Source organism: Corylus avellana, chromosome 2 (assembly GCF_965113065.1).
Source record: "Corylus avellana chromosome 2, dhCorAvel1.hap1.2, whole genome shotgun sequence".
NCBI classification, from domain to species: Eukaryota; Viridiplantae; Streptophyta; class Magnoliopsida; order Fagales; family Betulaceae; genus Corylus; species Corylus avellana.
The window spans coordinates 44,297,797-44,311,672 of NC_142491.1; the positions used below are offsets into that span (position 1 = coordinate 44,297,797).

Sequence of the window (13,876 nt, forward strand, 5' to 3'; positions counted from 1 at the left end):
TTTATTGTTGGCTTTTCTTGTCTGTTTTTGGTTTGTATTTATGGGTATTACCTTCTAATTAACAATATTTTCTAAATCTTTAGATTGCACAATGTGTAAACTATCAAAAATTGTCATTATTCTTTCGAGGACAAAATATTCTTAATAAAAAAAAAATGTATATGGGGTAGCCAAACTACCTCCAAATTTCAATGGTCGTAGGAGTACTTGGACCACACCCAAATATGGCCGAAAGTGATGACCAGACCACCCTTGAGGCCTTGACCATTTAAGGAGTGATTCGGCCACTATCATAAGTTAATAATCATTTGAGAGTAATTCACCTACTCCATTTGACCAAATGTGGTGCCCTATGTCTCTAAGAGATAGTTCACTCGGCTGTAGATCATGCCTAATGAAGCGAAGGTTATTAGTTCGAATCTCCCTTCTGCTTTTCCTTATGTGGACATGTCAAAAAAAAAAAAAATGTAATGCCCCTTAAGCCAACTACTTTTGAAATTCCTTTATATGGCAAGAAATTTCACAATTTTTTGTGTGGCGTACAAAACAGGAAAGGGTAATGCTGGGCTTCATACTAGAAAACAATACAAAATAATCCTAGGGATTCTCAAATTATAGGATTATTCATTGAATCATTGGTACATGTTGGAACACCTTTCAATATGCATTATTGATGCAGCGTAACATGGTGGGATGTAAAGAATAACAACAAGAAGAAGGGATAAATACTTCCAAGACCTTGAATCTATCAAAGATTTAAGAAAGATAAAATTTCACTTTGGACCCCTGAATTACCACCCGTTTTGACATGCCCCCCAAACTTCAAAACCTCTCAATTTGGACCCTTGAACTTTTAAATGCAATCAATTTGAACCATTCCGTCAAATTTTGAATGATAAAAGTTAAAAAATGACGTTTATACCATTGATTTTTTTATAAAATTTCAAATTTAACCTTAATTTCAAAATAAAAATTATAAAATATATTGCAAAATAAAAAATAAAAAATCACGAGGTGACCAACAGTTGGGCCACCTTGTGACCCTTTTTTTTCAATTTTTTAATAAAAAGAAAATTGAAGGGTAATTTTGTCTTTTTATGGGTTTTAACGGAAAAAATTGACGGAGTGGTTCAAATTGGCTGTAATTGAAAATTCAAGAGTTTAAATTGAGAGGTTTTCAAGTTTGGGGGCATGTCAAAATGAGTGATAATTCAGGGGTCCAAAGTAAATTTTTCCCTTTAAGAAATCTTTTCAAAACGCTAGAGTTTATCTAGGGTTTGAAGAAAAAACTAAAGAAAGCTAACTCTGAGACTTCTTATTGATAAAAACTCAAATATAATCAAAAGCTACGTTCTTGGGATTATAAGCATGTATTTATAGCCCCTAGGCTCCTAACCCTAATAGTAAATGGAAATAAAGTCGGTTTACAATTCTACGATGGCCCTCCGGACAGAACATAACGCCGTTCGGACGGTCACTAAAATAAAAGATGAAAACTGTAAATAAAACATAGGTATCTGAACGGTCTTCAGACGAGACTCTATACGAGGCTCTTTGTAATGTTGCGGGACTAATCGCGTTCAGACGGTTGTAGACAGGGCTCTCGGGAATACACTTCACTCTTCCCGTCCGGACGGGCTTCAGACGAAGTTGCAGAAGAAGCCCTCTGGAATTCAGCTTCTGCCCGAGTTTGCGATCTCGTCTTGACTCTCCTTGGTACGACTCTTTAGGGTACCTCCACACTTACATCCGCACGAGTCTTCCTCAAGAAATCCTAAGTGGCATTCTTATCTACATCACTTTTGCACCCACAAATTCTTTTGTCCATATCAGAATTCGGCAATAAAATATAGGAGAATCATGTCCCACTAGAAAACTATGCAAATTAAATAGAGCCCTGCAGAAAAGTATGCACATCTTTTAGCGTACAATTCTCCTGGAAAAATCTATGATTGTCCTCCTTTTTATTCATTCACATTTCATCATTATTTTTATCCTTTTCAACCTCTTGAACAAGATCCACAAGTTTCTTGAGGCTGCATCAGTAATGTTACCCAAACTAGGATCACTCCGGTTCAAAAGAATTTTACCCTTATGTTATAAAGAACCGGTGAGCCCCACTCCACTCCATTTCTTCTATTTCTTTTGAAGTAGAGGACGAGTGTAAAACAGTTCCACCAAACTCACTGCTACTTCTTTCATTTACTTCTTTAATTTCTAATTTATATGTGTATATATTTAATAAAACATCATAGATTCATAGTAGTTGAAATATCTTCAGCTTCAATTAATGGATGTGCATGTGTGTGCTGGCTTATCACATTCATCCACATGATCGATAAAAAGCACGGAAACTTCATCATACCCAGATGAATATATTTCATTTTCTTCTTCTTCATTCATTCGTTGTGCTGTTTTGGATGGATTCGGATCCAAGCTATTGGGGGGGGGTAAGAAGTGAGAACAATTCTCATTCATCTAAAGTAATTTATTCTTCATGAACGCTGCATATATGCAGCAGAGATTCTTCATGAATGGAACAAATATAATAAACCAAGAAAGACAAGAGTACTTGCCAATGAGACCTCATATCAACAGCAACAAGCATTATTATTATTATTTATTTTTATTTTTGGATAATTTCATGGTTTCTCGGTTTCAGATTCTGCAGCTGTCGTGTCGAAATAGTTGTCCTCTTCTAGCAATATCCATCAACATCCGAATTCAACAGCTGGATCACAACCAAAATATGGATCGATCACCTTTTTCTTAGTTGCATGCTCTTTATCTTCCAGCTTCCTGTTGGGAGAGTGTATTCCCACCCCCACAGCAACCTATTAATTACAAAAAAGCAAAAATCAAATTTATAGAAAAAAAAAAAAAAAAAAAACCAAGGTTTACTAATGCTTGAAATAAGGGCACTTTAATAAAACGTCTCTATATAGGGACGTTTTACTATGTAAATGACCATTCTCATATGCCCCATTTTAGAGGCGTTTTTAACTGAAAAAACGTATTGAAATTGAATTTCAATCGCGATCTATTTAAACGTGCTCCAAGTGCCCACATTCAAGCGTCGCTAAATCATTTGAGGCCTTTTTTGGGCCAAAAATGCCCCAAATAATCATGTCACTAAATCATGCTTTTTTTTTTTGTTTGAAGCGATGTAATTTCAACCAACCCCATTCCCATTGTGGGTTTCCGCTGGAATTTCGTTAGAATGTGATGGCTTTGGACGAGCAGCATAGGTCAGTGTGGAGCAGAGGAGGAGGGAGATCATCAACAGGGTGGCGAACTTGCCCATCTTTGATTTTTGTAATACAATGGTAGGATAAGATTGTGAGGCAGAGAGTGGAAAGAGCGCAATGAATATATATATATATATATATATATATATATATATATATATATATATATATATTATTCTTTTTTGGATGAATATGAAAAGATTGTAATGAATTTATGGAAGAGATAAATAGTACATATTCTCTTTGTATCCCTCTTGTGTCCCCACAATGGATGGCTAGAGGGACACGTGGATGGAGACCCTTTCCTATTTCAAGATTTTGTGTACCAGAAACTTGATTAAATTAGATAAATATGTATTCTGGAGGGAGAAATGTAGCAAAGTAAGGGTGACCACAAGAATTTAATCAAAAAAACAAACTAAGGAAAATGTTTGATTTTTGAGATTGATCCCAGTTGATGGATTTTCTGCGTGCTATTATATAGAATAATGCTTAACTTATTTTCACTTTTTTTTTTGCACAATTTATTACATGTAATGGTGGTTTTAAAAGTTATTTATAGGTGTAAAAAAAAAATTGAGTGTAAAGAAGTGAATGTACTCATTCTCTTTATATAATGAGATGACTTAGTTGACTTTGCTTAGTTGGAAGATCATCTAGAGGAAAGAGAGAGGGCTTTGGTCAATAATAAATGGTCAAAAAGAGCTAAACCCTAAGCATTTAGAGTCTTAGACAAATGTTAATGTTGTCAAAGAAATTTGTACATAACGATACAAAATCTTATGAATAAAAAAAACCCAAGATTATTCTTTTCATTTCTAAATTTTAGATTGTCACAATGCACAAACTAATAAAAATTGTCTTTTAACTCTTCGAAGTTAAAAATACCTTTAATAAAAAAAAATATAATTTTTTTTAAAAAAAAAATGTGAGTGGCTAAACCACCCCAATAACCATAGGGGTGGTTCGGCAAACCCCCAAATATGGCTGAAGGTAATGAATGAACCAACTTTGATCATTTGAAAGGTGATTCAACCACCATTATAATTATTTGACTGTAAATTTTTTTTTTTTTAAACCATTTACGAGTAGTATACAACCACCTTCATTTTGGAAATATGATCATCTTCATTTTAAATGAAATGAATAGCATAATTGCTATTCATTTACCAAATTTGAGCATAATTGCTTTTAGTTCGGTCATTGTCTTCTAACAATTTTCAAGATTTTGAGCATTGTGTTCTCTCCAAATACATCACATTTAGCACATCAAAATTATCTTCCAAACTTCTAAATTGCAGCTATTATCTTTTTATTCTTTTGGGGTATACAAAGAAGAAATATAACTACATGAATACAATTCCCAAAAAAAGTGGAACTAGAGAGGTGGTAGGTGAAATGAATAGGAAATACAAACTACAATCTAAATGTGATGATGCAAAAGATCTCAACCCATCACTTAGCAACATCCAACATGTACCTCACATCCACGTGAACAGCTTTTATATCATGAGTAATCATTTTACACCACTCATTTTGATCCATATTTTGATCTAACATTACAAACTGGACCAGATCCTCCATTTTCAAGTATTATGCATGTGGGAGCCGGGTATGCAAATTGATAACTCTATTCAGCTTTGATTTAGTATAGTAACACCCTGTAACAACATGGATACAAGTATCAGACTACATACACCAGCATGTCAAAGGAAATGATTCAGAAGGCAAATTGTAAAGTTTGAATGAATAGCAAGTACAAACCTTATTTATCTGTTAAGTCATTGGTTTCCATCAGTTGCTGCATCCTGCATCAGTATATAGGAATTATAAAATATGCAAAATTGAAAAGAACTACAAAAAGCTTAGAGTTCGACAGGAAAAAAACCAACAAGGAGACAACCTCATAAAGAGCAGAGAAATCAGAAAAAAAGTGTTTTTTGTAAAGTAAATAAAAGGTCAAAAGCACATAGAATAGGTCAGAAGGATGTAGTCAACAGTAAAGATAGGGCAGCTCTTTCATGTTTGGGTACATTAATTGTAGGGTGGGGCTACAGAGGATGAGCGCCATTGTTCACCTGAAGTATGAGATGTGTTTTTCTTCTTAGGAGAGCATGATATGGGAGCAAAAGCTCAAAACTTGCTTTAAGGAGGTCTAAGATTTACAGCATGTCATTGGTTGCAAAACAATGCATGAGTAGAAGCCCAACTATCGAAATTTTACTACAAACTTATTAGTATAACAACTAAGAAATCTGTAAATAATATAATTATATATTACAATATATAGAGTTGGATCACTTAACTGTGGATGCATGCCATAATAACGTGTCCTAATCCTTTTTTTTTTTTCAATCTTTTGCTTTCGTTACAATATTTGTTATTATTTTCTCCATCTATTCATTTCCTTATTCAACTTCAATACTAATTTGGTCACACAAAATTGAAGTCTTAAACAAACCTAACATGCTACTCAGCACCACCACCACAGCTACTACCCTATCAGTAGAACAAAAAGAAAAATGCCTCTCCATCACAAATCCCTCTAACTTCTATAGAATCCCACTGGACACGGGTCATAATGCAAAAAAGAGAGCGATGATATGCAGGCAGGTGCCAACCACTTGAGCTTCACAGCCATTCCAGGATAACACTTCTACGATGAGATCTCATCATGCCAAGATTTCACCAGTAGTTTATACAAATTCCTGACCGAACTAACCATCTAAGATCCATAACATATGTTCCCAGCACCTACGGAAGAAAATATAGAATCTGAGCATCAGCACCATTCCCAATATCATGGTGGTTAGTGGAGAACAGCCATCGGACCGGATTTGTTTCCTGTTTCAGACTCCTGCATAGGAGCCTCACCGTCACACTTTTCTAGCACAGTTGCTATCAGGCCCTTAACAAACAAATTAGGTGCCGGGGAGGTTGAATTCCAACCATCTAAAGTTGATCTTGTTCTCATTCCAATAATTTACAACTTCCCAAGCGGCATAACAGCACATTGATCTTCTTATACATTTCACTGGCCAAAGAGTCACATTCTAGCCTAGCCTCAGACCCAGCCTGCTCTGTACTTCAGACAATAACAAGTTTATCTCCATATTTTTTCTGGTCAGACAGTGCAATTCAGACTCTGGCCATTCCACAATTGCCTTCAGTCCTTTACCACTATGCTAGGACTTGACTGGCACTTGACTTTAGCCAAAAGGCCAAGAAAGGTATAATTATCGGTTAATCTCCAATCAACCATGTGATCAGCTTCCTACATGGAAATCTAGAAAGTTTAAGCCTCCATAGAGCCATATATACATTTTTGCAATCACTCCATCTCTCAAAATATTTCTGCATTCAGCAGCAGCCATACAAAGGACTTCCAGCAATGGGCTGCTAGAAGCAACAAAATCACCTATAGGTCACATCTAAATATTGTAATAAGCAATTACTAACTTTCTGCAATTGTTTAATAAGATTATGCAAACATATATAGAGTTTGGAGTACATGTCTGTTCAGTACTGCCGACTGAGAATTTGAACAAATCTTTCCATTTTCCTAAGCTTAAGCAGGAGTGTTAGAATGGATTAATGACACCTCTGTCTGAACCAGTCCAGGAACTTGAACAAATATTTCTAAGTAATTCAAAAACAGACAACTATATTCAAAAGAAAATGCGGTTAGGATATATAATATATTGCTTTTTGAGTACTTATAGGGGAAAATTTATTGCCTAAGGAAATAAGTTAAGGGCTAACTTGAAAAAGATCAGCTCGATAGGCTTGCATTTCCGCATCCTGCAGTTATGAGGAGAAATGAAGCAAGAGTGAACTGTGTTATGATTTTTTCCGCGTTGCAAAAATAATTATTGATCTTAAAAAATATAAAGAAATGTAGTCATATTCTTCTTCAGAGTTAATATCTTGATTCCTGACAATGAAACAAATATTAAAATTACAGATACTCAACATCAGAGACACGCACAAAATAAATAGACAAACATACACACAATCTCTCATGATAACATTCATCATATACTTCAGCACCCTATTTTCTAAAAATTACTAAAATGTTACCGTATTGGCATATGACTAATACCAAGCCCATTGCAGGTAAGTATCATTCCTTTAAATCTGGCAAGATATTCCTGCATAGGAAGGGTTGAATATCCCAGATAGTCAGCATTCAGCATCAATAATCACTACAAAGGGGGCCTCAGAAACAACCTAAACAAATATAATTTGACATTTCTAGACCTGATAATATGATCTTCCCCTTTTCTTACCCGCAGAGTATACTTATCAATCTCATATATTCCGGTTAGATCATAGTCAAGTCGTTTAGCAGGATCACTCAAAACTGCAAAAGAAATTAGTAGAAGTCACATTATTGCACATAACCTGTAGAATATTATAACCGCATAACCTAAAAACAAAAATGTTACAAAGAACATGTAATATTGGCTTTACACCAACCAAAAAAGTGATGAATAATTAAAGACCAAAATACATATTTTCATATTTTTAAAATTCTTTATTAGTCTGATGTACCAAGAGATGTAATCTGCCTCTAAAGAGTAGAAGTAGGTCCCATGTTGCTGAAAGGAAATCTATGGACATAACCAGGATTAAATATGCATATTTATTGTACACATCAGAGATTAGGTAGTTCAAAACCCTAGTCAAAGATCTTGATCTCTGAATGAATACTAGTCAAGGACTGTTGTCTGGCTTCTTCAAATATTTTTCAGTCTCTTGAAGATACTAAAGACGAGACCAAGCTGATTTCTAAGGGTTGTAAATGCTGTAAGTGGATCATTAATTTAACTGTTTCTAAAGAACGAATTACAATAAGACCATATGCATGGTATGGAAATGCAGACCTTTGCACCAATTACACTTAAGAATTACCTTCGTAAGCTTCATTTATCTCTTGAAACTTTGCAGTAACAGCACTGTCACCCTTGTGCTTGTCAGGATGCCACTTCTATATAGCCCACAGAATCAAGTATATTTCCTCAGTCCATATCACATCGCAATTAATGGAAAAAACCCGAGCAATGTAAAAATACTATTCAAGGAACTATCAGAAAGAAAGATGACCAACCAGTGCAAGCCTTCGGTAATTTAATCGGATCTTCTCCTCAGATGCATCATAATCAACCTCTAATACTTTGTAGTAATCCTTCAAACAAGTAAAGGCCCACATCAAATATACAGAAAACTAGGTCAAACACTCAAGTCAAATCCACAAACCAAAACTCTGGCAAACAAGCTATGTAAATTTGCATAAAAAACATCACGCAAGATAATGAAATTCTTAAAGATACATTGCCTGAAACTACCATTAAATTAGGTCTAATTTTACTATTTCAATTTTCAGAAAAACAAAGTTCTTATAGCAGAGATGCAAAGCATTAGAACAATACAGCTTCATATTTGTTTTTATTGCCATAGAGATCTCCCTCTAAAGACCTTCAACTGTGGCAGGATCTACCTCCCTGGTAAATGCATTTCAAGTATACTGGTACTTCTGCACCACCAATTTGGTCCACATTATTCAAATAGAAACATTTCCTGTAAATGTTGATTTCCTAGTACTCTGCATTGTGGTATGCACATTCAGAGAAAGAAAAAAAACTATATTGGTTGAGGCAAGATAGGTAACTTAAAGAGGACTAAAAAGCAACAGCATAGCTGGTTGAGTTCTGTTAAGTTTACTTCTATTCTCTTGCTCGCTTTTCTTTTTCTAGTTAGGTGATCCTTTTGTATACTTCCTGTTTACCTTGGGGCGCCTTACGCTTTTAATAAGACTGGTTATTACTTACAAAAAAAAAAAAAGTTTACTTCTATTCTTAATTACTTCCCTCATGTCACATTTCTTATCATAAAATGCAAACTTTTCATTAACAATTTATTATTTAAATTACAATCTCTCTTGCAATTAAATCTAGCTCATTATGCTCAACATATGTGGTTTATAAACGTCTACCCCTGACATATCATATTTCTGGGTATAACAGACATCATGTTACCATTCTCATTCATAAAGCAGAACTATCTCCCCCTTTTTCTACTGTATAACTTGCACATATTTCCTAGAGGAAAATGAAGCATGCAGCAGTAATCAGGGCCACATTGAATAAGATTCAAAAATACATCAGTTAAGATCACATAATTGGCAGAATGTTTAATGATCATTACTTCCATCGAGCTCTGGCCCAGAATTTGTAGTCTAGACCTACATGATATAAAGGGGTAAACCAGTCCCAACCTGCCCTAATGCTTTTCCAAAAGGAAACGTATGTTACCTTTAGAAAGCAAAATTGTAATAGTAGAACATCACAAATGGCATTCCTAGATTGAAAATATGTTAGGGGAAAAGAGGCAGTTTGAAACTGATGTAGGGTAGACCATCTTAGATTAGTCTATAGCTCATGATCTGATTCCCTCCAACCCGTTAGTAGCGTTGGTTACATGGAACTTGATAATTCATCATGAAGTAGGTTTCAGATACTTACTGGCTATCAAAAACCCTAGAACCAAATAGCTATTGCTGTTCCTCATTTCAGGCTGTTTCACTTGCAAAAAAAACTCACCAAGTCTTGGATTTGCTGATATCCAAAACCATTCAAAGAATGCATAGTGGGACGTTAGAAAAGGTACGATTGAGCTGCAGGTTATGTCCAGATTATGGGTATTCTTCTTTCTAATACATCAATCTGCTACTAGAGGATATCAAGCAAAATCTCAAAGTCACAAATTATGTTTAAAAAGTTGAACTTAATTTTTTCAGATTTCAAAAGTAAAATTAGATATTATCCACACCTCCTATCACAAGGCTGTATTTTGAAATGATAAGAGCTCAAAAGAAAAAACTGAATAAACTTAAGAATTACCCATCTCAATAGCCCGATTGCCTCAGTTACTGAAACCAGGAAAGGCAGCAAGAAACATGAGCCTGCGCTTGTGGCCTACCTACTTTTGGACATATAATCTTAGGTATACAAGCAATAGGTGGCCCTCTAAATCACTCAAATCGTCACCATTGTGCATCAACTAACCGAAGTAAATCCTAACACCCAATGCTTATATACTTAATTCTGACTGTAACCCATTCCACATCTACACCCAAATAATAGACCCAACTCAAGCATAATTGGAAAATGGCTCTCTGTCCGGTTACTGAGAAAACTGCAAAAAGAGAGAAAAATAAACACACATACACACACCCGTAATGAAATTTAAGCGACCAGAAATTTCATTTCTCTTGCTGTCTAATCTTTTCCCAGCTCCCAACAGAGCAACAACAATAACAACCACGGAAAAAAAAAAAAAAAAAAAAAAAAAAGAAGAAGAAAAAAGTGAAAACCCAGAAGCAAAACCCTAAAATAACTACTGGAATCTTCAATATAATCATAGCAAAGCAGAAAAAGAATTATGCGCACAAAAGATAAAAAGGAGGAAAGAAAAGCAATAGAGAAGTGCTTGGATACCTTTTGGGTAGGATTATCATTGCCCTCCATCTGCTGGGTTCGTACGTAGAGATTTCCGTATAAATTTCATTTGAGAAAGTGTGTTTGAATCAGCAGAAGATATAAGACTCTGAAATCAATAAGAATTAGATTTAATAAATTGAAAAAATCAGAAGGAGGGGTTTGGGCTTTTGTGGTGGAATTTTGATGGCAAAAGAGAGACGAGTGGAGCTTTGAATGCCACAATTCCTATAGATTTGATATGAGATTATTTTGCGTCCTTTTTTTTTTTTTTTTTTTTTGGCGCTGCATTGAGAAATAATGGGGTTTTTTTTTTTAAGTCCTCCGACAAAAAAAAAAGAAAAACAATTTGTCTAGACAAAAATGGAGTTCCAAATGGTCTGGCAATGCAGTTGATTTCACGGCTAATCTTAATTAATGGGCATATGTGCAAGAGAAGATAATAGAGATTAATTAAATACTTGCCTCAAAAATAACTTCGATGCTTAAATTAATAAGTATGGTTGATCGTTTCATGAATGAAGTAGATGTCATTAACTCGAATCTTTGTTCCTTATTCTCTTGCATAGACATGTCAAGAATAAGTGTAGTCGATGAATCTACTAGAAATTATATGAAAGATAATGTGTATGTATTTCATTAGGTTGCATATTATTTCTCGTAGGAAGTGCCTGAGAACGATGCACGGCTTCCGCCAAGTGTCATACGTTGATTGGGGTGCAACTTTGAGTGATCATGCCACTGAATTATTTGCCTGCTATCAAGGTGTGACTGTTGTTTCGCTAGCAAACTGAGCACGTTGCATCTTCTCTGCCAAGAATAATAAGAGAGTTATGACGAAGTAGTGAGGAATTATTCTTCGCATCTTCTCTTCACTTGTTATCTAAGCAACTTGAGTGTTAGCTTCTATGGCATGATTAGGACTCATGGCTTGAGTCCAAAAGAATGGGCTCTTGGACCCGCGACCTCGACTTAGACTAGATTGGTGGATATTTACTTATTTAGTATATCATCATCATCTTTGTATGAAAAAAACTTTTTGATTGATTTTTTTTTTCAATATTTTTTAAATTTGTTTTCTAGAGACCCACGTTCTACCAAATTGAATTAATAACACTTCATGAATATTTTATATTTTTTTGCATTCATCTACTAAGTTATTTTTTAGAGGAAAAAGAAAACATGATGGGGTCAAAGCTTTTATCTATGTTGCTTTTCAACGACGTTAATGTAAACAGATTGGGCAATGGAGGGCTCAAAATTTGACTTGACTTGTGTGTATATATATATATATATATTTTTGAAAAATATAGAACTTCCATTGATGAAATTTCATGAGCTTAAAGCTCTTATATTACAGATAACAGAGCATACAGCTTTGAAAAATTATAGCCAAAAGTTATGAAGGTTACAAAGTCATAAAAATGACTTTAAGCTTCCGCTAACCCATATACAATTACATTTAAGGAACAAATCTGCTTCGTGCATACTAAATCTAGGATATGGGTAGCTCAAATATAAAACAAAAACCGGCCTTGAGAGTTAAGCCCCCACATCAATCTACTCCATCCTCAACTCGAAGGCCAAGACAACAAATCCATCTTCAACTTGAAGACCAAGACAAACAAAATAAAAAACAAAAACTCCACAAGCAGCAGCAAAGGAGCACAACATCGTAAACATCATTTCGGAAGACACACCTTGACCGAAGAAGACGATCAAATCTAAGGTTGAAGAGACTATATCTAAAGTAACCCACAAAAAACGGAGACAAATGGAGCATATAGAACAGACACCGAGCACTACTACTGTGAAAGGGAATGAAGGAAGATCTAATTAGATCTTCTCTCCTCTTGAAGTTCTTCTTAATATTGTCTAGAAGAAAAGAGACAGAAGAATTCTAGAGAGTATTTTTTTCCTTTGACTTGACTTCTGTATATAACAAGCAATGTCAAACAAATTTTGTAATTAGATGATATTAAATGGGCTCCAACTGTTTGCACTTTGCGAAGATTATAAATTAATTTCAAGCAATAATTTTTTCAAAATGGATTCAATCATTTCTCGGTGTAGATTTGTTTTACATTATTAAATGAAATATTTCATCAATAATTGTGTTTTCAGATACTATTTGTAGGAATTATACAACGAAATCAATTATTAAACTGATTATATCAATAATAGAAGGAAAGTGGTGGTGACAAATAACAAATAATAATGACAATAATGGCATTATATACAAAGGGAAAAAAAATCATAATAAAAATATATTTTTTTCTAAACATTTGATTCTTTTAGTACCATTGATTACCAAATGCAATTTTTTGGATTAGAGCTATTTTTCCATTATCTTAAAAAAAAAAATTAGTTTTCCTAATTGGAGCGGATGATCTTTTGAATTTTTGTTGACACCCTAATTTGTTATGCACATAATCAATACGTTAACCTTTTTGAATTTACGTAAGAGCAATGCTATATATCGCACTTTTATTTTATTTTATTGATGTGATATTGCTAATTAATCTTTAATTTTATTATTTATTATATTTTTTTAAAAAAAGTTGATCCAAAGACAGATCAGCAATGCCATGTCAATAAAATAAAATAAAAGTAAAATGAAAGGGTTGTATATAAATAATAAAACATTTCTATAAACTTTATCTAAAACTACCTAATCTATCACATTAATATTATAAAATAAAAATGTGGTATATTGAATTACTAATTACTAATTGTCATGGATCTAGACCTATGGATTTGCTATAGATTTGTTTTTGGTCTTCTAATTTTTTCGCTTTTCGGCTCATTGGGCTTTCTATTGTAAGGCCCATGGGCCTCTCGAAACTCTTTTGTTCCTCATTGGATGTTGTGTTGAGTGCAAAGGCAGAAGGGAGATGGGCTGTCAAATTGTCAATGCTCCTCTTGAGATCGTAGACACCAACGAAATAGGTTATTGACCAAAAAATTTAATTAAAGAGAAGTATTATTATTTATGCAATATTGTGACCTCGTTTAGCAATGATTTTGAAAACGTTTTTTCTGTCTTTAAAATAAAAAGTACAATTCTTTTCAACGTCATTAATAAATAATTTAAAGCGACCTCATTAAAAAAAAAAACTAAAAAAAAAT

At 34.1% G+C, this 13,876-nt stretch overlaps 1 protein-coding gene across 2 annotated transcripts; it reads right to left on the bottom strand.

Annotated features, from left to right (window-relative positions):
- Positions 1–4,672: 4,672 nt before the first annotated feature.
- On the bottom strand, positions 4,673–11,020 carry LOC132166841 (Chaperone DnaJ-domain superfamily protein). 2 transcript variants are annotated; one of them, XM_059577693.1, is made up of 8 exons: positions 10,748–11,020; positions 8,359–8,436; positions 8,163–8,238; positions 7,538–7,611; positions 7,329–7,399; positions 7,011–7,049; positions 5,013–5,056; positions 4,673–4,909 (listed from the first exon to the last, which is right to left on the bottom strand). In XM_059577693.1, the coding sequence occupies exons 1-7, from the start codon at positions 10,775–10,777 to the stop codon at positions 5,014–5,016; spliced, it is 411 nt and encodes a 136-aa protein (XP_059433676.1). In that variant the 5' UTR covers positions 10,778–11,020; the 3' UTR covers positions 4,673–4,909; position 5,013. The 2 variants fall into 2 exon arrangements, with proteins under 2 accessions (XP_059433676.1, XP_059433677.1); XM_059577694.1 differs by lacking the exon at positions 7,011–7,049.
- Between the last annotated feature and the right edge of the window lie 2,856 nt (positions 11,021–13,876).

Coding starts and splice junctions, on each gene's coding strand:
- LOC132166841 (XM_059577693.1), bottom strand. CDS start 10,777: ATGGAGGGCAATGATAATCCTACCCAAAAG. Junction 8,437..10,747: donor ATGATAATCCTACCCAAAAG/GTATCCAAGCAC, acceptor ACTTGTTTGAAG/GATTACTACAAAGTATTAGA. Junction 7,400..7,537: donor TTGATAAGTATACTCTGCGG/GTAAGAAAAGGG, acceptor CTTCCTATGCAG/GAATATCTTGCCAGATTTAA.